The sequence below is a fragment of the Falco naumanni genome, chromosome 1, assembly GCF_017639655.2.
Source record: "Falco naumanni isolate bFalNau1 chromosome 1, bFalNau1.pat, whole genome shotgun sequence".
Lineage (NCBI taxonomy): Eukaryota > Metazoa > Chordata > Aves > Falconiformes > Falconidae > Falco > Falco naumanni.
The window spans coordinates 103,617,288-103,643,859 of NC_054054.1; the positions used below are offsets into that span (position 1 = coordinate 103,617,288).

Below are 26,572 nucleotides of genomic sequence, written 5' to 3' on the forward strand. Positions count from 1 at the left end.
CTCCTGCGTTCCCCCCACCCAGCTGCTACCCCCGCTGCACCTCTTCCCAGCGACGGGTGGAAGGATGGGTTCGCCAGGCAGCGCAAGGAGCCTGCAAATTTCAGATCTTCAATTTCCTGACCTCCTTCTCCACCGCAGCTCCATCACGCTTTTCCCCAGCTTTGCCCCACATCGGGCTGCGGCTCCAGCCTTGCTGCCAGCCCGGCAGGTGGAGCAGGCAGGGGCTGGCAGCCAGCAGGCTGGCACAGGGCAGGCATGCTCAGCGCGCACGCCACGGCTCATACCGGCTCGGGACAAAAAAGCATCAAAGGCTGACACCAGACTGAACAAATCCTGCTCCTCAGCTGCATTTTTCCATCCTCCCTCCCCTCGCCAAGGATGAGCTGTCAACAAGAAGGTCACGGTCCCACCTGCCGCGAGCGAGACATGGGAACGTCCCTGGGGACGGGCTGTAAGGTGAAGCAGTGGGACGAAACCTGCGCTGCAGCAGGCTGCTGTGCGCTCGGCCTATAAATAGAGGCCTTCAGTTGAATTAACTATGGCTGCTGTCAGCATAAACAAACTCGCTCAGTGATGCGTGCAGATGGGAGACTCACCGTATTTTTCATTGAAAAGCTCTTTCACTTGCTCTCGGAGAATCACCTTCTCTCCGAGCCTGTTGGCATCATCCTCATCTGCAAAGCAAAAAAAAAAAAAAAAAAAAGGAAGGGGAATAACATACCCTGTTTCTTTCTGAGCCCCTGCAAAACCCGTCCCACTGTCACAATGCATGACTGTGCCTCTGTCTCTCTGCCCCAGCGCGGCACGGGGACACCTCAGAGGTGGCTGCTTTGCTCTGGCACCTTGCGTCGCCTTTTAGAGCCGTGCAAAGTAGCTATAAAACGCTGCCAAATCTGCATTTGCCACGCGCTGCCACGGCTGAGAGCATTTTACATTCACTTTGCGGTGCTGTAAATGACTGCAAAATATGCAAAGCGATGGAGACTCAGGCCCTCAGTGCCACGAATGCTCCCACAAGTGATATCAAGGAATGAGATAGCACTTTTATAGCTGGGCTCCTAAGTACAGTATTGTTTTATAATATGCCATATAATCAGCTTGGCTTTACTAGCTTTTTTAATTGTCCTCATCGTGCCAGACAGTTTCTCCTCCATTCTCTCATTTCAAGCGATGTGCCTATGTCAGTAGATTTTCCCCCCAGCTATTCAGCATCCTCTGGGGGCTCCAGGAAAAACGACTGGAGTCAGTACCAGCCTCCTTTGATGCTTTTTCACCCCGCAGGTATAAAGCACCAGCTGAATGAACCTTACCCACCTCTCGCCAGGGTCACCCCTCCAGCCCCGCGCCAGCTGGGGTGTGCAGCACGGGGCTGGCTCGGGGGCTCTCCTCCCAGCGAGGAGGCACCACCACCATGAGCCCCATGGCACCCAAGGCAGGCATTTTCACTCAGGTGGGCACACCATGGGGTGGAAATCCAGGCTGGTTATTTACAGCATCAAGGTGAGCCCTGCAAACCTTGGCACGAGGGATCTGAGCATCCCCTGCCCCTGGTCTGCAGCTATTTAATTTGATTTTGAGCAATCCCGTGATTATGATTTTGATTATTTTGGCCATCCCCTGATTTTGATTTTGATTTAAGCAAACACGTGGCTTGCAATTTTGTTTTAAATGCAAGCTGAAAACCTGATGCGAGTCCCTGCCTCCCTGCACAGGACCCCAGAGCCCAGCGCCAGGCACCCCCAGCAGAAATCACACGCCTCGGCCACCCTGCTGCTGAGGAGCCTGGAGAGAAGCTGGCACCTTTACATCTCAGCACCCTGCTACTGCAGGGTCCGGCCTCAAAAAAGCCTCTTCTCCACCTGGAAAACAATAGTTTTGTCTTGATATAACTAGGGAAAAAAAAAAAAGGGGGGGAGAAGCTTCTGCGAAGGAACCTCAGGGCCAAGTCATGCTTCCAATCCAGAAATGGCAACAAAGCAGCCTGAACGGGAGGGAGCAAAAAATACATAAAATAGAAGAAAATCAAGTAACTGTTGCCAAGGAGCTCTGCTTTCAAGACCCAAGACCTTGCCTTGCAGTGCTGCTCCCGAGGCTGCGGCAGGCCAGCGGGAGCAAACCCTGCGGGCTCCCTCTGTGACTTCCTTGTCATTGATGCTCAGTTTCTGGGCTGTATATCACACCCGTATGGATGTGTAGATGGTAGCAGACAAAGAAACACCAAATTTCAGTGTTCTCACTCATTTAATTCTCTGGGACTGAAAAATGCAGCAGCTCTTTCCTTTCCGCTCATGCCCCGAGCAACCCGAGTGCAAGAAACAAGATCCCAAGGGGTTTTTTTTCCACCTTGTGGTGGGCAGGACTCCCAAATTCCTATCCAAGGACACAAATAAATGACATGAAAAACCTGGAACTGAGCATGCATAACAGAGAAGCCAGAGAGGAGGCTCCGGCTGGTGGTGCCGCTTCCCAGGGACTTGCTCCTCCATCCCCAGCCAGCTCCGGGCAAGAAAGTTCTCCAGCTACCTTTGACTTTATCCATTTCGGTTTAGGAAATAATCAACTCAAGGAAGCCACTGGCACCCCTGGGATGTGCTAAGTTCTTCCCATAAAGCAGGTGTATGCATGCTGCTGGCTTCAGCTCTGTGTTATCTTATTTTTTTTTCCAAATTAAAAAAAGTAGCCCATTGATTGACTTACTTTCTTCCCGGTCCTACTTGCCTGAAGCAAGGACCCCTGCACTCCACAGGCACTTACGTACAAGTGGTCACATTTTTAAAGCACCATTTGCTCTTTTCCAATAGGACTCGTCAGAGCTCGGCATTTCTTTCAGAAACACCAAATTTACAAGTTATTAAAAATGAGGTTTAGGTGCCTGCTGTGGGACAACAGGATCCAGAACACCGCCTGTTCTACTGACTTCAAAAAACCACCACAAACCCAAATCCAAGGTATCCCACGGATAAAGATGGGCTCTGTCTGTGTCTGTGACGGCACGTGCAGAGCCCTGATCTTGGCGGTGAAGCTGCAGCACGGCTGGACAGGGTCCCAGGTGCAGCCTTCCAGCTCCCCGTGCTGCTGCCAGCACCCCGGGGTGCCGCGCCAGGCAATGCACGTCCTCCACCCACCCGCCGTGCTCAGAGGGACAACCTCCCGTTAGCCGGACCCCCGGCGTGAAGCCCATTCCATCAGGAAAACAGCCACTGCCCAACACATCCCACTGGGAAAGGGGCTGAGGTCCCTCCTGCAGGCTATCCAGCTGTGCCAAAGAATCACCCGGCCAGCGTGGGCTGCTTACAGCGGCCAGGGTCTGGCCCTGAATCTGCAGAGGATAAATCCATACCCCTTCCCTGCTTCCAGCTTCAATGGGTGCAATTCAGTTACACCCCCGTGAAAATCTGGAACCAACCCTCTGACTTCGCTGAGGCTGTTCCACAGCAACTCAGGGTGTAGTACAGTTAGAATTAGCTCAGCATATGCATGTTTTCAAAGCGGAGCTATAGACTTGTGGGAGCAGGCAATTAACATCTAGACACATGGCCAGAATCCCAGCGGATGGAACCAAGGCTGGATCTGCCGGAGACACACCGTGCCCTACCACAGACACAGCCAGGCGAGTTCTTCTTTACTCCTGTACGTTAGTATATATGTTAAATCCTGGAGCCTACGTGACTGCACACCGATCCTGGCGCGGAGTATGCGTTAAAGCAAAGCAAGAAAACCCCAGACCCCGTCTGTGTGAGCATTTCTTGTGAATGGCAAGTGGATTTTTGAACAAATGAATTGCTCGGACACATGGATGAGCTGAGGATAACGCGGCAGGTTGGTTTGTCTGGAGCGGAACTGGCACCGATGCCCAGGGACTGCAGCAACGGTGCTTAGAAATGCAGAGAGGATTAATAACAATAAAATACTGTTAAACACATCCTGCATCATTCAGTTCTCAGTATCACAGGGAAACAGAGCAGAGAGGAAAAAACAATACCTGAAATTTGGGGGTTTAAGACATTTTCATTCCCATATTAAAACACAAGTGCATTTCTTGTCTGCTACCATCTACGATGCATCAACTGAGCTACGTACCATTCAAGGCAGCGTAGGCTTTTTCCAGTGATGTTATCCGTCTAGGGGCTACAGCGCAAGTTAAAAGAATAAAAAAAAAAAAAAAAAAAGGAGAGAGAGAAAGAAAAAGAGAGCCATGAGTGCTGCAGCTTGGTTTCTTTCTCAGTCACAAACAAAAGCAAAACCCAGGATGACACTGTCCCTAGCAGCTTAAAATTCCTCCGGTCCCAAGGCCCCTTGACACAGAGATGCTTTCAGTAGCTAAATAACTGCCCAGTGAGCTGGGCAGGCGGGCTGGGCTCTCCACCGCGCACCAGGGACCTGTTTTGGGATGGGCTTGAGCCCACGAGCATCCCTCGAGCTACACTGCACTCCTCAGCAGCTCAAGGTCCATGCGGCCGAACTGCAGCATTTACAGCAGGTGCCAAAGCAGCAGTGGTTGTGCTGCATGGTCACGCCGGCACCAGAGGAGGAAAAAAAAAATCTGAGGTTAAAGCAGATGAAAAGCAAACGGGGAAACTGTGTCAGTTCTGCAGCAACAGAGGAAAATGGGAGAAAAAGAGATCCCTAAGGAGAGGCTGGTGTTCGCCGCTGACTCCAAAGTGACAAGCGGTATCAAAATGAAATAAATTTCCTGGGCAAAAGCAGCAGGGACGGGGCTAGGGGCAGGATTTGCATGATGGGCAAAAGAATGAAGCGGCTCATGACACTGAAGCCGGCAGCCGTGGGGAGAGCCAGTAGGGAGGACGGGGTCACGGCACCGGGGCAAGGAAGGGGCAAGGAAGGGGAGCAAACTGCACATGTTGGCACGGGCAAACTGGAGGGGCTGGGGGAGAGAGCAGGGGCGTGTGTCTGGCTTTGCTGAGCAGAGACATAAGCGATCCAAAGTAGCTCAAAATATGTATCAGCCATTTCCAGCAGGCTCAGGAAAGCAGCCGCTGCAGCGCAGAGCTCTGTCAACTGCCTGCGCGGGGAGAGCCCGGCACTTCAGCGGCACCAAAGGAACCAAAACCCAAGGTTTTAGGCAGGGCAGCTGCAAGCGCCTGCGTCTGGGTGCAGATCACGGTGAGCCGGGGTGCTGAGCTGAACCCTGCACCGCCCGGGCTGCAGGCGGACAAATCCTGCTGTCAGCAGCTGGTGGCTGCAGCACCACCGCTCACTGCCACGCAGCAGGACCCAGCTGGAAAATACAGGGAGCTGCGTGTCGCCTGCCGCCCCAAAGCGCTGGGTGACATCCTGCCCGTGTGGGCACCCCATGGGCAGCGCCTACCATGCACAATGTTTCAGCAAACACGCAGTGCAAAAGGGGAAGAGATGTAGATGCGTCACGGCGGTGTCAGGAAAGCCAAGCTAGGGTCCAAGCCAAGAGGGAACAAGGTCCTGGCATAGCTCCCACCAAGGAGGAATGCAGGCAGGAGCATGGGCAGGAGCACAGGCAGACTGCAGGCAGGCAGGAGCACGGGCAGGCAGCAAGGAAGAGAAGCATGCAGCTGCAGCTTTCCAAAATGAATCAGAAAGAGTTTGGGAAGGGTAGCATGGCATTTCGTTTGGTTGGCGGCAACTCAAAGGCATTTGCAGCCTTTCAGGTGAAGATTTCAAAATGCTGTTATGAAATCATGCTGATTAAGAAAGATAATTAAAATTTCTTGTCCTGGTAACCCACATGTGCTGCTCAGTTTTAACCATGGGAGGCATCCCACCAGGCTCACAGCCACGGAGCACATCCCTAAGTGCCAGACCACAGCCGGGATGGAGCTGCACCCATCCTGCCATGCGATGAGCACCCTGAAAAATGGGGCTTTTAGGGTCTCTGAAGGACACGGCAGAATATAAGGCTGGCCGGGAGTGGGAGGGAGGCAAAAGCAAAGCAAACACAAGGGCTGGGATGAGCCAGGCAATGGCGGTGCCTTCTCATTGCCACAAGGATGTCACACACACAGGCAAAAAGGAAAAGGAGACAGAAAACAGGTGGAAAAAAAGGTGATTGGAATCGCAGAGATGCTTATAAACAGGCTTTGAAGCTCCACAGCTATCCAGACTACCTGCTTCAATTTTTCACCTTCAGACTAGAAACACTGACCGGCTGAACACTAAAAAATAATTCACCCCAGGTACACAGGAAGGTGGATCAGAAGGATAAATAACCCGGCTGCTCCCACGGGGGTTAAACGTCGGGGCTGGGGGGTGAAAGGAGAGGGGCATGGACCTCGAAAAGCAACCTGGTGATAGAGCAAGATGCGCTCAGCTCCCATCACTGCCCCATCGAGCGCTTTCCTCTTTTCTTTTTTTCTTGCTGGGAGTTTCCAACGCGAGGCACATCTCATCAAAGTCTTGAGGAGGATTGTGCTCTTGTGATTAAAAAAAAAAAATATAAAAAGGATGCCTGGATGTGTGGGTTTTTTAATTAAAGAACACTGCCTGCCCTACTTTATTAATTGGAGTATGGGAAATAATCTATCAGGGTGGTAGGGAGCTTGGGGAATAGGACAGATGGAGCTGGTGTACATTTTCAATCAGAGCACATAAAAATTAACATACAGAAAGATTTTTGTGTGTGTGTGTGCTAGATTACTTATGCTTGATATTTTTTTTTTCAAAGGCTCAAATTAAGCCTGTTTTGTATCTCAGTGCCTCAGGAAAGAAGAAAAGAAAGGATAAGTGCTGCGTTTATAGCGCTCAAGCTTCACCCCTGCTCACCCACTTCTGTTTTAATGCCGAAAGAACATTCTGCTTTCAAAAAGGGGTTTTGAAGGTCTTTTTCACAGAGCAGAGACCAACGGTGGGGAGACAAGAAACTGGAAATCAAAAGGAAAATCTGTGGCTGCCAGGAAGGCTGTGCTCCTGGGTTAAAGCCCCCGGAGGTGGGGAAAGCGCTGCCATCATCCCACCTCTGAGAGGCTGCAGATCTGCACTGCAGAAGAGAGTTGCAGCCACTGACCTTCTCTGAGCACTGGGGAGCACACCGGCTTTATTTTCCCCCAAATCAGCCTCATTTCACCCCAAAACCCACCTCTTTCTGCAAACAGCATCTCTGCAGGTGCGCACCCCCAGCCGCCTCTGTGCCGGCAGCCTCAGCCCCCACACTGCAACCCATTACAGGGGAGATACCATCTCAACAGAGAAATTACAGATTATCTTGAGAAAAAAGTGTGCGAGGTGCTGAGATTACAGTGAATCCTTTTATCTGTTTCTGTCACACTTGAAAAATGGGTGTCCCCAAAGAGGGAGATAAGGAAGCCGGTCCTCCACAGTCCTGCAGGTATTGAGGATGCTCTTTGCAATGCAAGAGGTGCATGACTTGTTTAAAGCAAATTAAACTCTGTAATGTAACCTAAAGGTAACTAAAATTACCCCAAAGGTTGTTTTGTTTTTGTTTTTTTTTAATATATTAAACTTCCCTTTTCCCTTAAAACGTGTACTTTTCATGTACATTTTGGCCAAAATAATCCACAAAACCCATAACCTCCCTTATATTTATACAGTCGCCTCCTGAGCTTTCCAGCTTTTAGACACTTTTGCAGTGCCATCCTGCTTGGGAGTAACTATCGCTTTCATTTTAACGCTCTTCTGTGAAATAAGTGATTTTCATTGATTTTGTTTCAATGCCAAGCACGCACTTCTGCTGCTCCTCTTCATTTTACATGGCAGGACTTTACTACACAAGATTGAGGTAAAAAGAACACTCTTAAATTTAAATTTTTAACGATCTATGGCTAGTTGGAAATCATTAATTTTGTTAAGGCAGATGAAAAGTGATCAAAGCCAAGGCACTGTGTTGCCACCATCCACTTCAGTGTAATGGGGTGGAAAAGCAGATGAGAGGTTAATTGCTGTCAATGGGGATTTTTGGGGGGCAAAATACAAGCTTTTTTCTCAAGGAGACATTCCAGTGGTAGTCTGACTACTAGAAAATCATTATAAGTCCTGGAATTGTCTCTGAAGTTCTAGCAAATATATGAAAGAGTCTATAACAAATTGAGATGTCAAGTAAGAAAACCCCCTCACCTGCAACTGCTCTTATTTAAAACCCCTGTGGGAGGAGAGGGTGCGAAGCACTGAGCCCGGCAGGGATGCTGCGACCTCCTCCCCAGCCCATCGGGTATCACAATACACAGAATAAAATATGTCTTTGGGTTTGTGCTAGCATGGGCCAGCTCCTGGTGGGAGCGTTCAGCTGGAGAAGGAGGAAAAAAAAATGTTGTGCATCGAAAAGAAAATCGATTTCCTCTACATCTCTATTTATCAGGCTACGTTTCCCAGCCAGCTGGCAGGTTGAAGTATTTGTCTTCTGATATGCTCCTTTGTTAATGGTGTGATTTGTGTCAGATCAGCGTCTCTTAACGTAATTATACCGATTACAGCAGAGGAATGGGAAGACAAGATGCGGCTGGAGGAGTGGATACATCCTCGGCTCACGCCGGCGTTACAGCCACGTAATTCCATGGAAAACCAGAGTTCTGCAAAACTTGCATTTCACCGAGGGCTTGTTTAAGGTCCAGCTGATGTGAGCCAGCACGTTGCTGCTTAGGACCAAAAGATTGGAAGTCTACTGCCGAGGTCCGTGGAGGTCTCGGGGGACCTCCCCATCATCTGGGCTGGGCCATGCACAAGGATGCAGAGGGCTGACACACAGGCGATGCCCTGGACTGAATTTCCAGACAGCTTGCCTTTTGTTGGAGCCCTCTCAGGCATCTAACACCTTTTTGCTGTTCCAAATAAGGGCATATAAATGTTTTCCTCTCCGTTATATTTGTCTTCCCTAAATTGTGCCATCCCCATGGAGGCTGGCCAAGGAAATGGGAAGCCATCAATAAAGACGACAATGTTTTTTGCACCCATCTGTGCTCTTCCAACAGTTGTAATTACAGACATTTAAAACCAAGACAGGTTTTTACCACGTTTCTGATGGCAGCTCTCTTTTCTGGTCAGCCTAGAAGCGAGAGACAGAGCTACCGCAGCAGTCCACAGGAAAAGATGCAGCTCCGGGATGATGATTTCTGCAAGTGGGTATGACACGCACCCTGGACACCCCGTCCTGCCCTCCCCTATGTCTCCTCTGGTGTATCTGCATGTGGGACTATCCACCATGAGCCAGAGAGGGCTTTCACTGCCGCGCTGCTGCAGCCCCATGCGCACCCTGTGGTTAATTACCCCCTTCCCTTGACCCTCCCTTGCCATCAAACCTGCCAGCTCAGTGCAATACACACTTATTTTAAGAAAACGCTTAAGAAAGTGGGTGCTTTCTTAACTACAGAACACAGATCCCTGCCCTAGATTAGCTCTTGAAAAATGCTGTCATTACAAGGCAACTGCAGCAGCACTGATGGGTGATGCTGAGGCCAGCTGTCTCGGGCAGGGGAACATCAGCAAATGCACCAAACAACAAAACCAAAGTGAGAAGCCCAGGAAAGCAAGGTCAGGGGCAACTTTCCTCCAGCTGATAAAATTATCACTTGCCATCCACAGCTTAAAACTCCCAGACCACCACTAAACATTTGGCCAATGTATTGCTAAGGCAAAAAGGCATCATCTCTTACCGGGTTTGGGGATGAGTCCTTGAAAAGGCCTGTGAAAAATAAGGAAAATGGGAGATTTAAAATGGAACGCCACTGGGAAGCCAGCATGCCTGGACCGAGCATCCTCCGGCAGCCCAGGGATCAGCCCGTCCTTCGCAGGCTGTGGCACAGCTTCTGCGGGACCGGCAGGAGCTCTGTGGGGATGGGCTCCCCGCAGTCCTGCTCGGAGCAGCATGTGCCCCGTTAGTACGGAGACAGGCAGCACGGCTCAGCCAGAGCTGGTGGAGCCACTCTTAAAGCCAGTTTTTTCCCTTTCTCACTTTACAGCAATACACTGATAAAGAGCTTTTTCCCTCCCACTTGTGTCCATCCCCTTCGGCTGCAAAACCCACAGGACCCTGGCATGGACGGGCAGTGCCCGGCACCTCTCCAGGTGCTGCGGGACCCCGAGCGCTGCCTTGCACCAGCAATAAACCAAGCAACGCTTCTCCTATCTCAAGTCTCCCAGTAAAGGGGCTGGGATTATTCTGCCTGTGCATCCACCGCGCTGAGCACCGTTTTCTCCTGTCAGTGCCTTCCCCACTGCCTCCCTGGGCAGCAGACAGAAGGAAAGAGCAGGAGCTTCTATTTTATGGTCCCCTCCTTTCTGTCCAATTGTTAGCTGCCACCTTAATTGCTGTTTTGGGGGACGGGGGCATATATAGCATTTACAGCCCTGCCTCAAGGGGGCTGGCAGAGCTGGGGGTGCATTTAGGTCAGCTCCTTCCTCTCCTGCTCCTGGTAGGGTGGCTGACACATACCTTGTCACGGTGAACTTGATTTTATCGGCAACGGCCAAGATCCTCTCCAGGTTCTGCGAGCCGAAGGTGCACGGCTTCCTAAAGGGGATCCCGGGGGGCAGCCCCTCTATAATCACTGACCCCGGATTGCTCTTGATCCGCTTGTATGGCACTTGCACAGGGTACTTAATCCCCAAGGCCTCACCTGGGAGAGAAGTGAGTGGTAAGTGAGCAGTAAGTGTGCGAGCTGCCATTTCTACCACGGCTCTGGCTCCATCTCCGGCCCCGCCAAAGCACGGCACAGCGTGAGCAGGCTGCTCAAGGTACCATGTCAAGTGTTAGATCAAGGACCAGCATTTTCGAGCTGCCTCCATGATGGGAGCGGAGCCACATGCATGCCACAGAGCTGGGGGGGGCGAGGAGAGGTGCCGTCCTGTGTGATGATGCCCAGGCAGTGCAGTGGGAGGGATGGAAAGCTGCTGCTGTTTGCTTTGGGACATTATTTGGAGCTGCATGTTCCTTCTCTGAGGTCTGGCTGCAAGATCAAGGCCTCATATTTCCTTGCAGTAATTGCTCTTGCAGGTACCTGGGAACCTGCACAAGTCTTACCCCTGCCTAGAAAACGGGGATAACGGCATTTCCTTGTCTTGCTCAACAAAGAACAAGAGACTAGGGCAGGCAGGCTGAGTGCTCTGCAGAGCCCCAGTAAGTGCCCTGAGGACAGGAGAAGCAGCATCCACTGTCTCCCAAGTCTCCTGAGAGTGCTTGCTATGACCCCTCCTTATTCCCTTCCCCACCTCCCGCCACCCCCCACGCTCCCACAGCTCCGCAATTCTCCATTAATGAATTTGCCATCGCTTGTTCTTCATGGAAAGGGGGGGGTAAACGAAAAACCAAACCGTGGCCAGGGAGAGCAGGCGGTGAAGGACTGCAGCGGGGAGGGCTGCAGCATGCTCTCCATCAGGGGCTTCCCTGTGCTGCCTGGGAGCTGCCTAAGCAGCAAGTGCCTGCGGCAAAGAGCACCAGCTCCCAGAGCCGCTGTTCCCATCCCCTCCCTCCCTGGCCCTCCGAGGTGCCAGCCGTTCCAGGAGGCATCTGGCAAGGAGGGATTGGGAGGAGAGGGATAGGGAGCAAAAAGTTAGGAGGAGGTAAGGGGAGAATAAACCCAGCTCCCCCCCGGTTTCTCACCGTATTTCTTATTGAACAGGTCCTGGACTTGCTCCCGCAGCGTGTTAGCGATGTCTATTCTGGAAAGCCTGGCATCATAATTTTCTGTAAAATAAAGAAACAATTATGGACTTCTGCTGGTAAATTAAAAGGCACTCTGTGACTTTTAAGTAATGCCATTTTCTAATTATAGGAAAGTCCTTATCTTGCAATTAGCTAATCTCTGGAGTGGGCCATTCAAAGTCCTTAAAAATAATCTAAACAGAAATATGGTTGTTTTTTTCCCCCGCCTGTTTGCTAAGAATAAAAGCCGCATGAAATCGAAGATTCAGTTGCGATAATTACTAGCGTTAACATAAAATGCGCTCCAAAGCCTCTCTGAAAAGCCAAAGCCTTTGAAAAGCTTCTGTCCCTCCCTGCACACCCTCGCAGGCCCCCATGGCCCGAGGAAAGGGGATGCTCAAGCAGGGCAGCACTTGCCCCCCCAGCCCAGGGGCTTCTCACCGCAGGTCCTTCCCCCAGCGGAGCCACCACACCAGCTGCCGCTGCACGCCAAATGGGAGCAGCGTTTATACAAACATCACCCAGGTGGAAAAAGCCCCAGAAAAGGCAAACCCTAAGGCTTGGAAGACTTAATTATGCATCTCGCAAGGTCAGACGGTGAGATAAGCAAAGCTGGTTAATTAGGGCACCATCCAGAGCACTTCGAGCCTCTTCCTTGGATCTACGGGACCGCCTGCCCCGGCTGTGCGTCTTGCCTTCTGGCTGCCCATCCTTTCCATCCTCTCACCCCACCTCCTCCTCCCTTCTCCTCTCCCATCCTTGCCTTGCCTTGCTCCTCTGCCATCCCTGAGCCCCGTTACCCCACGGCTGCTCCCTCCCCACGCCTGTTTGCTCTGCACAGCCCCCGCCAGGGGCCAGGGGCTCTGCCTCAGCCCCCCCAGACCCTCACCTTGAAAGCCCTGTCTCTTCACAGTGTCCTCCAGCAGCACCTCGCTCGAGTCCCTCTCACCGGTGGCTGGGACAGGGGACAGAAGAGGAATTAGGATTCATGGTGTCACCAAGGGGGATGCACGGGAGGGGGTTTCCAGCCAAAAAATGAGGTGGGGAGGGAAGGCAAGAGACACACTGTAGGAAAACACTCTCACTCCTCTCCTACCTAGTCCTTAATGGCCCGGCTGCCGGGCATCTCGCAGCCTACCTTTGGCTGCCGGGCTGTCCGACGTCGGCTCCTTTACACCCTCCGCCAGCAGCTCCGGTCTGGAAAACAGTGAGAAACAGAGGGCACCGTCAGTGAGCTCCCCGGCCGGAGACACCCCGCGGCTCCAGCATCCCCTAGAAGATGCTCCTACTGCCACAAACCACTAATCGTGTCCGGCTAACACAATTTTAAAGCTCCTGCAATGCAGTGGGGGAACTTTGGATGTAATTTTCATGCCGACAGACTCTTTAGTGAGCCAATGTGATGCTCCTCGGGATGAGATTAAGCTGGTGATGGCTTAGCAGCTTAAGTCAGCTGCTACAGACTTTTAGGAGACATGGTCCTGCACGTTTCTCAGGGATGGGAGAAGCTGTGCACAGCTCCTTTCAACATGCAGTTGGCCCCCAAAATTGTCACTTGAATATCTAATGCTAAAACCGAGCAGCGAGATGATAGCAGGGCTCATTATGAGCTGCACTGAAGCTGTGTCACACAGAAATGGGCCTGGGATGAGGATAGGAAACATCCCAAAGTGTGGTCAGGCTGGCCTGGGAGCTGCTGGTCTGATGCCACAAAATGCCACACTCCAAACGTTTATTTTCTGTTTCAGCCACCCACTGTGCTGGTTGCATCAGCTCCCTCTCTGCAAGGCAGGCTGAGTCAGCATTTGGGTGAGAAACCCCTCAAAATACCTAAAGACGTTTTAAAATCCATCTCTGCTGGTTTCATTCCCTCTTCTAGGGCAATGGTGTTGCACTACATTGGTCATGGCTTTGCACAGCCCCCCAGGCTCCTGTGATACCCCCTGTTCCCCAGCGCAAGGACAGCATCTTCCCTGATGCCTGCAGCATCCCATGTGCATGTCTGGACCTCAGCTGGAGCTGCTTCCATAGGAAAACCCTCTGGAGCAACCAGCCCCTCTCCTAGCCCCACACCTGGGCACCCTGAAAGTTAAAGGCTCTGGCTCCTTCAGCCACCCTTGGGTGCTCCCTGCTCCTGTGGCCAAACCTTTGGAAAAGTGGGTTAAAAACCCAAATGACACATCAAGGGAAAGGTGACACCACCACCACTGCCCCCCAGGGATAGTTCCAACAAGGCAACAACCCTTGGTTGCTTCTAATCAAGCAAATTTATGGAAGGTGACCAAGTGATGGATGTTCCCCAGGACACTGCACAGCAGCAGGAGCTCCGAGCAGGAACATCGTTCCCAAGGGATGGCCATTCCACCAGCCTTACCTTTTAATGACAAACTGGATGTTGTTGCTCGCTTGCAGGATCTTCTTCAGCTTTGCAATCCCGAAGCAGTTGGGGCGCCGCAGCAGAATGCCTTCTGGCAAGCCCACAACAAAGAGGTCCTCGGGGTACATCAGGAACTTGGAGTAGGGAACTTTGACCGGCTCTGATATTCCTATGGCTTTCGCTGCGTGGGGACCGAATCTCATTAGTTTGCTGGACCTCCGCATCGGGTCAAAGTGGCAGCGATATGATATGTTGGCGGGAGGGGTTGAAGAGGTTTTTTGGAGAGTTTGTTGTCACTCTGCGCCTGCTGGGGATGTCCCTGACACTGGCAGACATGAGATGAGGGATAGAGCCAGGCAGCCACCCGGAGCTGGCTCTTGCTACGCTAACACAGCCTGCTTTTCGGTAGCACGCATCGAAGGGGCTTCCTATAAAGGTTGCAAGCATCTCTCCACAAGGCAATGGGACCCCACATCCATACCTCCATGGACATCCCTCTGCTAGATGAGGGGACAGGGAATGTGTCTGGGGGTGCCCTGCCAGTCTGTGCAGCCCACTAAATTCAATATTTAGCTGGGCTCTGCTAAATATTGCCAAAAAGCAACTGAAGAGCCAATGCCAAGCAGCGCTGTTTGTCTAGAGGTGAAAAACCAGGACAAAACCCCACGAGCGTGGGCCCGGACTCCCAGTCTGCTACTAAAGCATGGGGTGCATAAGGGCCATCACTCCACCAGCCACCCCACCTGCATCCCCAGCGCCCAACCCTCCCGAGAGCATCCCGGCCCTTCTTTCCCTGGTCACCATGGGCTCTCCCAGCCCAGGACCCTCAGCTCAGCTCTGCCCCCAGCTTCTGGAGACCACCAGGAAGAGCCACATCTGGTCCTGCCAGTGGCAAAACCTTCCTTCTAGGTCTCAAAAGGCATGTGTGACCTCACTTGTATATTTTTCTGGGTTAAATAACCTTTCTAAAAAAGGGGTGAGCAGAACATGCCAAGTGCCAGCCCCTGACGCCAGGGTGCCACCTGCCTTCCTGAGCCACACCACAACCACCTCGGGTGGAAAACCCTCTCTGATATTTCACACCAGGCATGGGGGGAACCACTTTGGTCCTTCCCTCCACAGGGGAAGTCTGAAGGTCACGGCGGCAATTCCTGGGCTGCAGCGAATGAAAAGGCATCGAGGAAATCAAGGGGAAGAACTGCAATAACAAGGCCCGGGGAGATTTCAGATGCATTTGTAAGTCCAGCAGCCAGCAAACGAACAAATTAGATTGCACCTTTACTCAGCTACTGTTTTGGAAATGGTAGGTGATATTTCTGAGCAATTAGGAGCTCCCCACGGCAGAGGCCAGCACTCGGCATGGTGAGCATGTGTTAATGACTACCTTACCGTATCTTGTGTTGAACAAAATTTCAACTTGTTTCCTCAAATGACTTAAAACGTCCCCTATACCATCTGCAAAAAAAAAAAAAAAAAAAGAAAAAAAAAGAAAAAAAGAAAAAAGAAAAAAAAAAAAAAAGAAAAAGAGAGAAATGCTCTGAGAAACCAGCTGCCTCTGGGGCAGGGCAAGCAGTGCGCAGCGCGGGTGAGCAGCCCCTGACCGCCGGCAGAGCCAGCCACACGCTCTTTACGCCTCCCAAATCGGTGCCTGTCCTCTGGCAGCTGCCTCCAAGCTCGTCACTGAGTGAGGAAGGGCAGCGATGCACCACAGAGCTGTGCCAGCAGCCAGGAGCAAAAAAATATAGGGGAAAATGTAAATCTGGGCAAGAGAGGGGAAGACATAGCCCGGGAACATGGCAGCGCCCTTCTGTGCTGAGCTTTTTGGAGGCTGAATGCTTTGCTAATCATGTCAGAAGACCACAAAACCCAACCCAAAATACATCTTCGAAGAACTTGCAATGATGGGCAATGCTCAGAATTCATTGCACACTCACCTGATCCCTCCATCTGCTTTTCTTCATGTCGTGACTCCTCGCTGGGCCCCTTTTCTGTCCCTGCTGAGGAAGAGGAGGGTTACCAGCAGCTGGCACCAGCAAAACCAGACCAGACATGAGCAGGAGTTCTCTGGGTCCCCTGCTGTCACTGAAGTGTCCCCCCTGCCCTTCCCAAGCTCTGCACATGTGTCCCAGCACAGGCTTGGGCTGGCAGCATGGTGCCAGGGGCTCTGCCTAAGCAGAATAAACCCATCACTTACATCGAGAGATCTGCCCACCCCCCAGCATGGACTTCCTAGGAGAGGCAAGACCCAGTGCCCAGCACGAGTGAGCGCAGCTGCAGTGCCACCACAATCCCCCAGGTAAATCCCAGCTGTGAGCCGGGCAGAGGAACCATTTTTTTGGTTTGTTTGGTTTTTGGTTGGTTGGTTTGTTTGTTTGTTTACTATTATTATAGTTTTTTGCAGCATGCTGGGGCTGGAGAGGGGCTGGGAAGGAGTGGTGGTGCCAGAAAAGCCACCAGGGTTTGTCTATTGGAGCTCCCAGCTGGCTTGATTGGGGCCACAAATCTGGAAGTGGGTGCCAACTCCATCACCTTGGCTCATAAATGGTATTTACTCATTTCTGACACGTGCACAAACTCCTGTGCCCCTGCGCGGTCTCCTGGATGCTTCGTTTCTGGTACCTGCTGGCGTTTCTAGGATGTAGTTGGACTCCTCCGAGGCCATGTGCGTGGGCACCGGGTCGTGCATCTCATCTGAACCGGGTGATCGGTCTGCAGACAAAACCCCATGGGCAGCTTTGTTTTGATGTTGGGGGGGCACTGTCCCCAAAAGAGGGTTCAGAGGGTCCCGGCCCATCAGCAAGGGCTGAGCCAAGGGCCCCCCGCTCCTGGGAGCCCCACACATCACAGCCCCACACCAGGAGCTGCATCTGCCTTATTCCTCCCTGGGACCTCCCAGAGCTCATGCCTGAAACACACCTGACCCCTCAAGCCCAAGGGAAAGGAGCAAATGTTTCTTCCTAACCTGCATGGAAGGTGAAGAGCAAAAAGTTCAAAATTATTTACTGGGCTTGACTCCATCTAGACGCTCAATTTCGGCTTAAAAAATTAACACTACTTGACTTAGCTGCTCCGCTGTGGGAAAACCTTTTCACTAATGCTGCCTTCCCTCCACAAAAATCACACTTCCTTGGGTTTCCCTTCCATAATCTGCATGCCCTCTCCATTTAAACCTGTCTCCCCTAATGCCGGGCTCTCCAATGCCCTCAAAGAGCTATCCAAACTTAGCTTTAAATAAACCTTCAGCTAGTTTAAATACTTCAGTCAGGTCACTTCTTAATCATCACCTCGCAGGATAAATAATCCAAATTTCATCAATTTCTCCCTGTAGGTGAGCACCTCTCTTCTATTAATCCTCCTCCCCGCCCTCAGCTGTGCTCTCCCTGATTGAACTTGATCTTCAAATAAGGGTAGAAAAGGTGGACTCTGGACTTGAAGTATGATCTACCCGGCACCAGAGAAGTGATAACACCTCCTCCTCCTCCTCCTCCTCCTCACACGCACTGCCAGCTTGCCGTGTATTAGCTTTCTTCTCTTCCGTTAGCTGCCAAGTTGAAAATTAAAATGTTTGATCTACCACTGTACCTTGTTCCTTCTTCCCCTACATTAACCGTAGGTTAAGTCTGTTCTATAATAATCCCGGAGTCGCTCCCCAGATATCACTGTATTTAGGGGACTGCTATAATTTGGGTGCAACAGAGGTGGCAGGGGTGCGGCAGGGCCGGGTGTCACTACCGTCCCCAGCATCGCTCGCCCTCAGGCACGTTGGCAGTCCTGTTGCTGCCCTCATTCTAGTGACATTATTAATTAATGTTTGTAAAGCACACTGAAAATGCAAAGTGCTAACTATCCACTCATTAAACTCTGAGGCTCATCCTATGGTTTGCTACCCTGTACAGGTCAGGTAAGTGGAAAAAGACTGTCCCAGCTGCCCCCTCAAGCACCCAACCACTCATCTCCATCATCACCCATCGCCACCAACCTCTCCAGGCAGAAATGTGCAGAAACACACCAGTGCTACCAATTCCAACACATTTTCAGCACGTGCTTAATAGTAAACCTGTTCTTATGAACTCTTCCTAATCAAGCTGTTTTTTCTAAATTAAGGACCTCATCAAAAGCATCCCGTGTTCGATACCTGAAATCCTCCAAGCCCGTGTGTGAAGGAAAGCAGCAAACCAGGCTCGCTTTCTCCAGGGGGAAGGCAAGACAGAAAAGCAACGAGGGAGAGAGAGAAACAACAAAGAGCCCTAAAACACCCTCCACTGTCCCCAGGAAACGAGTTCATTCCCAATATGCCCCTTAAAATGTCTTTCACCGAAGGAAGACCATTGTGCAGGCACGGGGGACCTTCTGTGCTGGGAGATACCCTGCAAACGCCTCTTCTCAGAGCAAAATGCTGAGATGATGCGGCAGCCCTGCCTGTGCAGGGGCTGCTGCGCACAGCCGGTACCCCAGCGCCTACCTGGCACGGTAATCTGGATGATGTCCAGCTCGTCGGGCTCGATTTTGATCTGCCTGATCCCACCCAGCTCTCCTGAGGTACCTACCGGGGAAAGGCAACAAAAGGCAATTGCCAACAGGAACCAGCAATGCTGCGTCTGCCCATCAATGCGGGCAGGGAAATCGTGGCCGGCTGCCACTTCAGTGCCAGCTGAGCATCCCGCAGCACCCAGGCTTTGGCCAAGTGGCCCAGTGGCATCAAGCCCACAGCACGGAGGTACCTGAAGGGCACCCGTGAGCATGGCCTCGGCCAACAGCCTGGCTGGCAGGAGCTGTTGGTGCCCTCACACTGGCCGCCAGCCCCATTACATGCCCATTTCCTGGCTGTCTTCACTTAAAACAAACTGGGTCGCCAGCAAGCATTGGTGGGGACGCAGGGGGAACCATCCGCAGCAGGCGCTCCTGGCATTTTTACTGCTCCCCAACTCATGCCTGGGTCATACCCCTCTGCAGACCCGCGCTCTGGGAGGGCCAACCACAGTTGCATCACAGCAGGACACGACCAGCTGAATCCTGGCAAAATCCAGCCTGGTTTGAACCCCGCCGGCCAGGAGCCCGCGCTGGATCAGCTGGCTCGCAGGGGCTGCCCTGGGAGGAGGCTCTGCTCGCTGCTTAGCCCAGCTGTCTCCCATCTCCAGATAAACGTCCTCACTTAGGGTGGGACTGATTCACTGCAAGGGGCTGAGTCACAGTTTGCAGCTTGGGCGGGGAGGACAGTGAGGCTCCATGTGGCAATTCAATGGGTCCAAGCCCCTGAACCTGGGGAAAACCATTTCTTTCCCATTTGCAGCGCTCAGAACCCCAACACTGCTGACTTCTCAGTGACCTGACCATGGGGCTTTCAGGGAGAAGGGAACTCAGAGACTGAAGACTTCCCTTAGCTTTGCATTTAAGCACATGCTTAAGTCTTATTATTTTAATTGACACACTTTTGGAACCCAGCTGGAGGGCCACGGGGTAAGACCCCTCGTCTCTGCATCTATCAAATGGGCATAAAGTCCTTGGAGAACCGTACTGTGGAGCAACGAGGCAACTGGTGCCACACACCCATGTGCAGGAGCTTTCTCTAGTGCCCCCTCCCAATATCACTATTTGGCAAGAGAAAATGAACTGTTCCTCACCTGGTTCACAGCTTTCAGAAACGCTACACTTCTCGGACCTGGAAGGGTAAGAGCAGACAAGAGTGGTCATGGAGCAACCAAAGGGAGAGCACCCAGCAGTGTGCACAGGACTGATCCTGGCAGGAGGGAGAAATGTTGCAGTCCCTCCCCTGCGTGCCAGGCAAGGGATGCAGAGGGGTCCCCTGGGGACGCTGCATCCACGGTCCCAGCATCGGCACAGCGTCTGTGGCTGCAAGGGAAGCCATGGTCTGTGGGTTTCTCTGCAAATAAGCCCTGCTTCCAAACCCTCCCTGCTCCTGCACCATTGTTGATTGCAGCCCTGCCCCTGGACACCAATGGATGTAACTGCAGCACAGAGCTCCTGAAAGCGGGAGGGGTGTTAAGCCCAAAACCTGGTGGACTCCAGCCCTTTGGAGCAGACAGCAGTGCATAAAGCATCATTACAATGTGGTTACTCATGGAGCTAAAGCAAATAGGGAGAAAGGAAAAAAGTCAATTGATTCAGTAAATATTTATTCTGCTCAAAGCTTTTCTCCCCTGAAAACCGGGCACTATCCCAAACTCATGTCTACAGTTAACTTCACATGCTCAGGAATTTACACAAGGTGTTCAGCATCCAAATGGGATTACTTTGCATTCTCAGGATGCATTTATCTCAGGATGCATTTACTTTCTATCTCTCTCTTTTTTAAACAAGAACCACCATGGCTCTTCAGCAGGAAGAGACCCAAGGAACAGCACTGGAAAACACACTCCTCCACGATGCTGGTCCTTCATGGGGGAGGAAAACCCTTCTGAGCCAGCACCACATCCCTCGTGGCTCAGGGGGGATGTTCAAAAGCCCTCCTCACTTGCCTAAATCCACTCAGCAGCATCAGCAGAACAAACCACAGACAACGTGAAGGAAGCCAGGAGCACTCCTGAAATGTTCTTCCTAAACGTGGCATGGGTAAAAAGGATCTCTGGTCTAGAAAGTACCGTACACACTACCTAGTAGTCTTGGGGAGGGTTTTAAACTCTCCCACTTCATGTCAAATTCAACGCTTCACTAGGGAGATTTGGAAGAAGGGCTTCCCGAGGAGTGCGTTACACCTTGCAGTGTCTGGCCCTCCTCCCGGGAGTATCTGGCACTGCTCTTGCCCTGGAACTGGACTCTGACCTGGGTGGGCCACTGCTATGGAAACACTCTGCTCCTACCAGGGAACACAGGTTCCTTGTTTGCAGGAAGAACAAAGTGGGATTTGAATATCCACGTATATGTTCCTGCAGACTGGTGTTATCAATGCACTGGGAGATTTAAGCTTACCCCTAGGGCAGGCAAAGCAAGCTGCGGACCACCACTGCAATTCACGATCACCTTTGTACCCAGAGGTACACATGAACCTTGGGGTCCGTGGCCTGATTCAATGTGCATGCAGACAGCGTAAATCAGGAACAAGGCGTATATACACACAACTAGGATAAATTTGAAAGGGACCCAGGGTGATCTTCAGGTTATGCCAGGTTTTCACCAGTGGAACGTGGTCAGCCCAGCCCAGTGCAGTCCACATCACAGCACCACCCCAGGGAGGGCGATCCGAATCTGGCTGCGTACAAACCACCGCTAAAACCCCTTATTTTTCCCCCATAGGGTCTTCTAAAGTGGTTTTACTGCTCCATGGAACCCCCACCTGGCCCACAGCTGGAGTGCAACGGGAGAGATAGGGACAGTGCAGCATCAGTGAGGGCTGCACAGGGACCACGAGCCTCCAGCTGCTCTCGGAGCTCTGCAGTGGCAAACCTCAGCTCCCACCCCACTGGCACGCTCCCACGGGCATGCAGCAGCTGGTTATCTACCTATTGCCTTGCAGAAACCAGCCCAGCATCCCTAATATCCCATCCTTCCACCTTGTTTCCAGCCACACCAATTTAACTGCACAGTGGGATCTTCTGTTGCAAAAATTAAGTGTCCTAATTGCAAAAATTAACAAACAAATGGGAAAATGAGAAGCCTCAGGCCAGGTTTCAGCTGCACAGCATGCTCAGAGGCCAGCGCTATCTGAAGCATCACTGTTTCCCCTGGCATCCAGTGCACAGTGGATGCTCTGCTGCTCCCTGGATCCAAACACCTCCAGAGACAGAGTGATTCAGCAAGGTGCAGAGATCAAAAAATGGCTGAAGTAGGGTTTTGTGGCTAAGCCCTAGCTGAGGATCCCGGAGATTTGAGTTTATTTCCCTGTCACACCAGTGAAGCCCCTCAGGCTGGGACCCAGCCCAGCCGAGTTCTCGTCACAGACATCTCTGGCTGAGGTTGTCATCAGAGTCCCTTCAGCATCAGGAAGAGAAACAGACACTCGTGGGGTGTGATTCCTCCAGCCTGTTTTAAATGGTTGAAAAGGGCTGACTCACCCGGTGCACTGAGCCTGCTGCTGCTGAAAGGTGCCGGAGTGACTCAGCCAGCCCCGCTCCAGCACAGACTCCCGAAGGAAGCCGTTGCCAGCTTTCCTCCGGCACAGCAGGCCAGCAGCCATGCTGTGCCGTGGCCCTGCTTCACCAGCATGGCATTTGGGGGTGCTGTCTTTTGGGGGTAGCACCTGCATGCTGAGCACTGACCATTTCACCCCATGTACAATACCAACGCACGGAGCAAATTGACATCAGCCACAGAGTCCCGGACCAGGCAAGCCAACCCAGCCACCCATGATCTTAATGTCCTTCCTCATGCTCACGGCTGACTCTTCTCCCCTGCAACCATTGATGGTGGAGCCACACATCTGAGGAGTCACCTTCCTTGGCAGAGCTTCAACACAAAGAAGCAGGGACAGTGTCTGCGAAGCACAGGCAACTTCACCATGGCATGGCACGGCACAGGGCATGACTAGCACCCACAGGGTGCTCCTGGCACCCTGTTCCTGGTGGAGGAGAGGACAAGAAGAATTTGGCTTGTTCCATTTAGCAAAGTGAAACCTGGGAGGGGACGCGGTTGGTGTCCTGCAGCCAGTGGGGCAGCAAAGTTGTACAAGGGCCACCCCAACCAGGTGGGGTAAAAACACCCCCAAACCCTCCTTTGAAGCTGGGGATACCCAGAGGGCCGGGGGCCAAATACCAGCCCTGCAGACTGGGCAGCTCGAAAGGTCTCTGCCCTCCGAAGCTGCGAGATTTCAGTGCTCGGCACACCGCCGGGCTGGCTGCCTGCTCCAACACTGCCGACGCGGCAGGTTCCCTGCCCAGGGCGAGCACAGCTTTAGGCACACGTGGCAGCCACATCCAAGGGGACAAACCTGAAGCAGCCCTGGGAAGAACTAGAAGGAGACTCAAACCTGTCACAGGTTCATGTCATCGAAGAGCCAAGAAAGGAGGGGAACCCAACAGAGGCTGTGGACGAGACAAGTTACCCTGTCTGCCCATCGCAGAAGTTACCGACCCCATGGCATGGTCTGCAGCTGTGACTGGTGGAGGTGTCGGTGCTGGGCAGCGAGGCTTTGTGCCGGAGAGGCTGAGGGGCACTTGTCAACCCACCCATGACCGAGCCAGCTGTGGGAGCATGGCTGGGAAAAGGCTCCTTCCCCTGCAGCACAACCTCCCCCACAATCACCAGTTATACCACTATAAACCACTGCCCTGCTTCTCTTACTTAAAGGGATTTAAAACGTAAATGTCGAGGCTAAGTATTTCTTGCTTCTGACCAGCTGAAGCAAAAATGAAGGAAATTGGGGCTAGACAGAGAAAAAAACCTTCTAGATCTCCCAGCATGTGTTGGAAAGCAGTGCTACATGCTCCATAGGTGCTGCCAGCGTGTTACAGACCCGTCTAGCTTGTGGCATGGTTGTACCAGAAACAGGTACTCTCATAAAAAGCCTCCTGCCCTGCTGAACTCTATAACCCCACCTTTATTAAACCATCTGTTAATCCGCTATTAGTCTCCCTGTGAGCTTTATAAACAAGTAACACATAACGAGCAGGATGTTGTGTTACGGTGCCAGCTGAGGGTGAATCCCTAGGTCGTGCTTTATCACCGGAGATCGCTCCTGCAGATAATCCCAGCCTGCCTGGGCACAGCCCCGATTTCATCTGTTTTGTACAAAATCAATGATTCCAAACTTTGCTATTTTGGCTTGCAAAAGGACAGGGTGCTTGGCCCCCTGCTGTGCTGGCTAGCTGTAGCATCACAGTGGGATTTTAGGGAGGCAGGAAAGCAATGCCCTTACAGCCACTCGCCTTCCCACCACATTACAACATCTCCCCGACGCTGCAACTTACTGACCTGCCCCCACCACACCCTCCCGCACCCATCCTTCCCCGCCGATGTGTGCAGCAACAACTTGCTGTGCCCATTAATGCCCCCAAAATAACCCCCTGAGGGATGTCACTTTGGTGTGGCTGGGGACGGGAGCACCACTTACCTGCTGTTGGGCTGAGAGGTCCCCGCCAGGTCCAGCACAGCCCCGCGGTGCGGCTCCGGGGAGATCTCCCCGGGGGGGCTGGAGGGCTCCACCTTGGTTGGATCTTTGGTAAATTTGCTTCCTGGTACCGGGTGCACAGGGCAGGTTTGGAAGGAAAAGCAAAACCAGAATTAGCAACCAGAGATGCCAATGCTGCAGCATTTCCACCTCCACTTGTTCCCCTCCCAGTCCCAGGGCTGAGGTCAGGGAGGGGGTGAGAAGGTTTTCGCGAGTCACCTGCTCGCAAAAAGAAGGGTGCAGATTTAATCAGGTATAAAAGTTACAATAATAGCAAGATGCTTGCTTAAACCTCTGCATAACTAAGTGTGTGCCGGGAAGCCCTGCTGGGGATGGAGCATCTCCAGAAAGGGCTGGCTGCCAGGACAGGGTGCTGAGAGGTGGGGACTGCGGCTGGGACACCCAGGGAGGGCCAGGGCCATGGACCAGTGCTGCAGGAGTGAGCCCCAAAGTGGGGAGAGCCCTGTCCCATGGGAGGGCATGTGCTGTGCTGGATGGGAGCCTGGCAAAGCCCAGAGCAGCAGTGACACAGGCAGACCCATCCCGCAGCTCCCAGCCCCACACACAGCAGGAGAAATCTCTGCTGCAGCAACACAGAGAGGGACAGAAACACCGTCACCCTGAAAAAACCTCCTCTCTCCCTTCCCTGTTCCTCAGCAACCTGGGAAGGAGCTGAAACGAAGCCTCAGCAATGACCTTGGAGATGAAAAGAGTGATCTGAAGGCAGGGTAGGAAATGAAAATCAGGCAGGGAAGGTGAGCAAAGAGCTGAAGGATTAGTGCTGGGGGAAGGAGGGAATGAAATTACGCTGTGAGGCTGCAGAAACCATATAGGTGTCTTGTTAAATAGCTGCTGCCAAAGGCTCTTTGCTGGTCTCGAAGCGCCATCATGATATCTCTACCCTTCTAAAACACATCCCGTCCGTGGGAACACGAAGCCTTTTTCCTTTCGGCTCTAGCCTGCAAGGAAGGGCAGGGCTCTGGCAAGGGGACCAGCAGCAATATAGAGCCTTGAAGACACTATTTATCTACTGACAGTCCAAAAGGCTCCTTTTAATTTGTGCTTTCTATGGACCAAATCTTGTTCTTGCAGCAGCAAAGCTTGCCTGAAGCTGCTACCCAGGGGAGTAGCAAAAATAGGTTTCCTAGCAGTGGTGGGTATTTTAATTAAAGGGTGAGCAAAACTGTATGGGGAAGCTTTGGGATACTTTGCAGTTGGCAACTTAAAATACAGCTCCACTCAGAAAATAGTGTCTTTGCAGAAATGGCACCTCCTGACTCAGCAGATGCTTTTTTGTTTTGCACAGTCAGATGTGCTGACGCGAATCACAAAAAGCCAGGTTTAATGTGTTTTGCTTCTGGTAGCCCTGCAGGGACCCAGGCAGGGGAGGGGGAACTGCCATCCACCCCAGTCCTGCTGGCTTTGCTTCTTCATCTCCTAAATTCCACCTGCACCTCCCTGCCGTGTAACCCCTGAGCTCACGGCACGTTGCTTTCCATCAGCATACCTCTTGAGCTGAGGTACAGACCTATACAATGCCTCCCCCCAGATACCGTGCAACCATCATGGATTTGCAAGGAAAATCCAAGTGTCCGAAGACACAGTTCACTGCTCCATCCCTTGGGGGTAGGTTAGAGCTTAAAAAATCCTTTTCTTGAGGAAAAAAAATAATTAATGGGGCTGGAGATGAAGAAACCCCCCCCGGAGGTGGGACCCCCTAAAGGCTCTGCTGGAGGTCCCCCTTTGGGTGGCTGTGGTGTCCTCAGCCCTGGGGAGCACCCTTAGGGCTGGGGCTGTCACGGAGCCACAGCAGCTAATTTGGTTGATGGAGATATCTGAGGAGAAGGTGCCTGGAAAGCTGCCAGCGTGCGGGGTTGGCAGCTTGGGGAAAAAAAACCAAACCCAACAACAACTCCAAAACACGTCTTTACTTGCAAGCCAAGCCCAGGCAATGGGGGAGCAGGGCTGGGCGGTGATACAGCTGGGTACGGTGCCGTATCTCAGGCAGGTATCAGGGCAGTGGACAGGGGCAGCTGCTGGAGCCAGGGTTGGGTTGGACATCGCTACCTGTCTCCTTTTATTTGCGCTCAGCCTGGCTTCTCCAGCTCAAAGCACAAGGAGTGAAAACGCAGGGCAAAGAAAGCCAAAGAAACCCCCTCCCCAGGGTTTTGTCACTGAAAACAGGGATTTTTGTTGTTTTCCTTTTAAAAACAGTCAGTGGCTGGATGCTGCTAGAAAGAGAATAATTTACCGGTGAGGAACCCAGCAGTGATTTTTCTTCCTTCTGAAAGCACAGAACCATGCCGGGTGCTGCCTGTAGCTGCAGCTCAGCCTGGCGCAGGGAGCCAGCCCAGCCTCATGCACCAGGGAATTCTTGCTTAAACCTTCAAACCACTATTTAAGGGGTGCACAGTGCTTGCACCGGTCCCAGCAAAGGCAATCTCAGCGTGCCCTGATGTAGGGCACAGACAAGGCTTCTCCTCACTGAGCGTAATTGCATGTGTCCTGCACTTTTGCTGCTTACAGGTGACATTATTTCAGCTCTGCTTCT

General features: G+C 52.2%; 1 protein-coding gene across 8 annotated transcripts in view; it reads right to left on the reverse strand.

Moving 5' to 3' along the window:
• Window positions 1-26,572, reverse strand: part of GTF2IRD1 (GTF2I repeat domain containing 1) — a 67,701-nt gene that overhangs the window by 4,123 nt on the left and 37,006 nt on the right. For 4 of the 8 annotated variants that reach the window (XR_005830717.1, XM_040613471.1, XM_040613511.1 and 1 more), the window contains exons 11-24: window positions 23,965-24,085; window positions 19,583-19,620; window positions 18,424-18,504; window positions 16,581-16,670; window positions 15,896-15,958; window positions 15,351-15,416; window positions 13,959-14,142; window positions 12,723-12,781; window positions 12,474-12,539; window positions 11,543-11,626; window positions 10,376-10,559; window positions 9,597-9,625; window positions 4,081-4,128; window positions 597-674 (exon numbers count right to left, since the gene is read on the reverse strand). Coding sequence is in view for 6 of the 8 variants with exons in the window: in XM_040613471.1 (XP_040469405.1) it covers window positions 597-674; window positions 4,081-4,128; window positions 9,597-9,625; window positions 10,376-10,559; window positions 11,543-11,626; window positions 12,474-12,539; window positions 12,723-12,781; window positions 13,959-14,142; window positions 15,351-15,416; window positions 15,896-15,958; window positions 16,581-16,670; window positions 18,424-18,504; window positions 19,583-19,620; window positions 23,965-24,085 (1,191 nt within the window). In the remaining 2 variants the exon portion in view is untranslated. Of the gene's footprint in view, window positions 1-596; window positions 675-4,080; window positions 4,129-6,278; window positions 6,408-9,596; window positions 9,626-10,375; window positions 10,560-11,542; window positions 11,627-12,473; window positions 12,540-12,722; window positions 12,782-13,958; window positions 14,143-15,350; window positions 15,417-15,895; window positions 15,959-16,580; window positions 16,671-18,423; window positions 18,505-19,582; window positions 19,621-23,964; window positions 24,086-26,572 lie in introns of those variants that run through there. The other 4 variants (XR_005830718.1, XM_040613480.1, XM_040613500.1 and 1 more) reach the window with 4 other exon arrangements.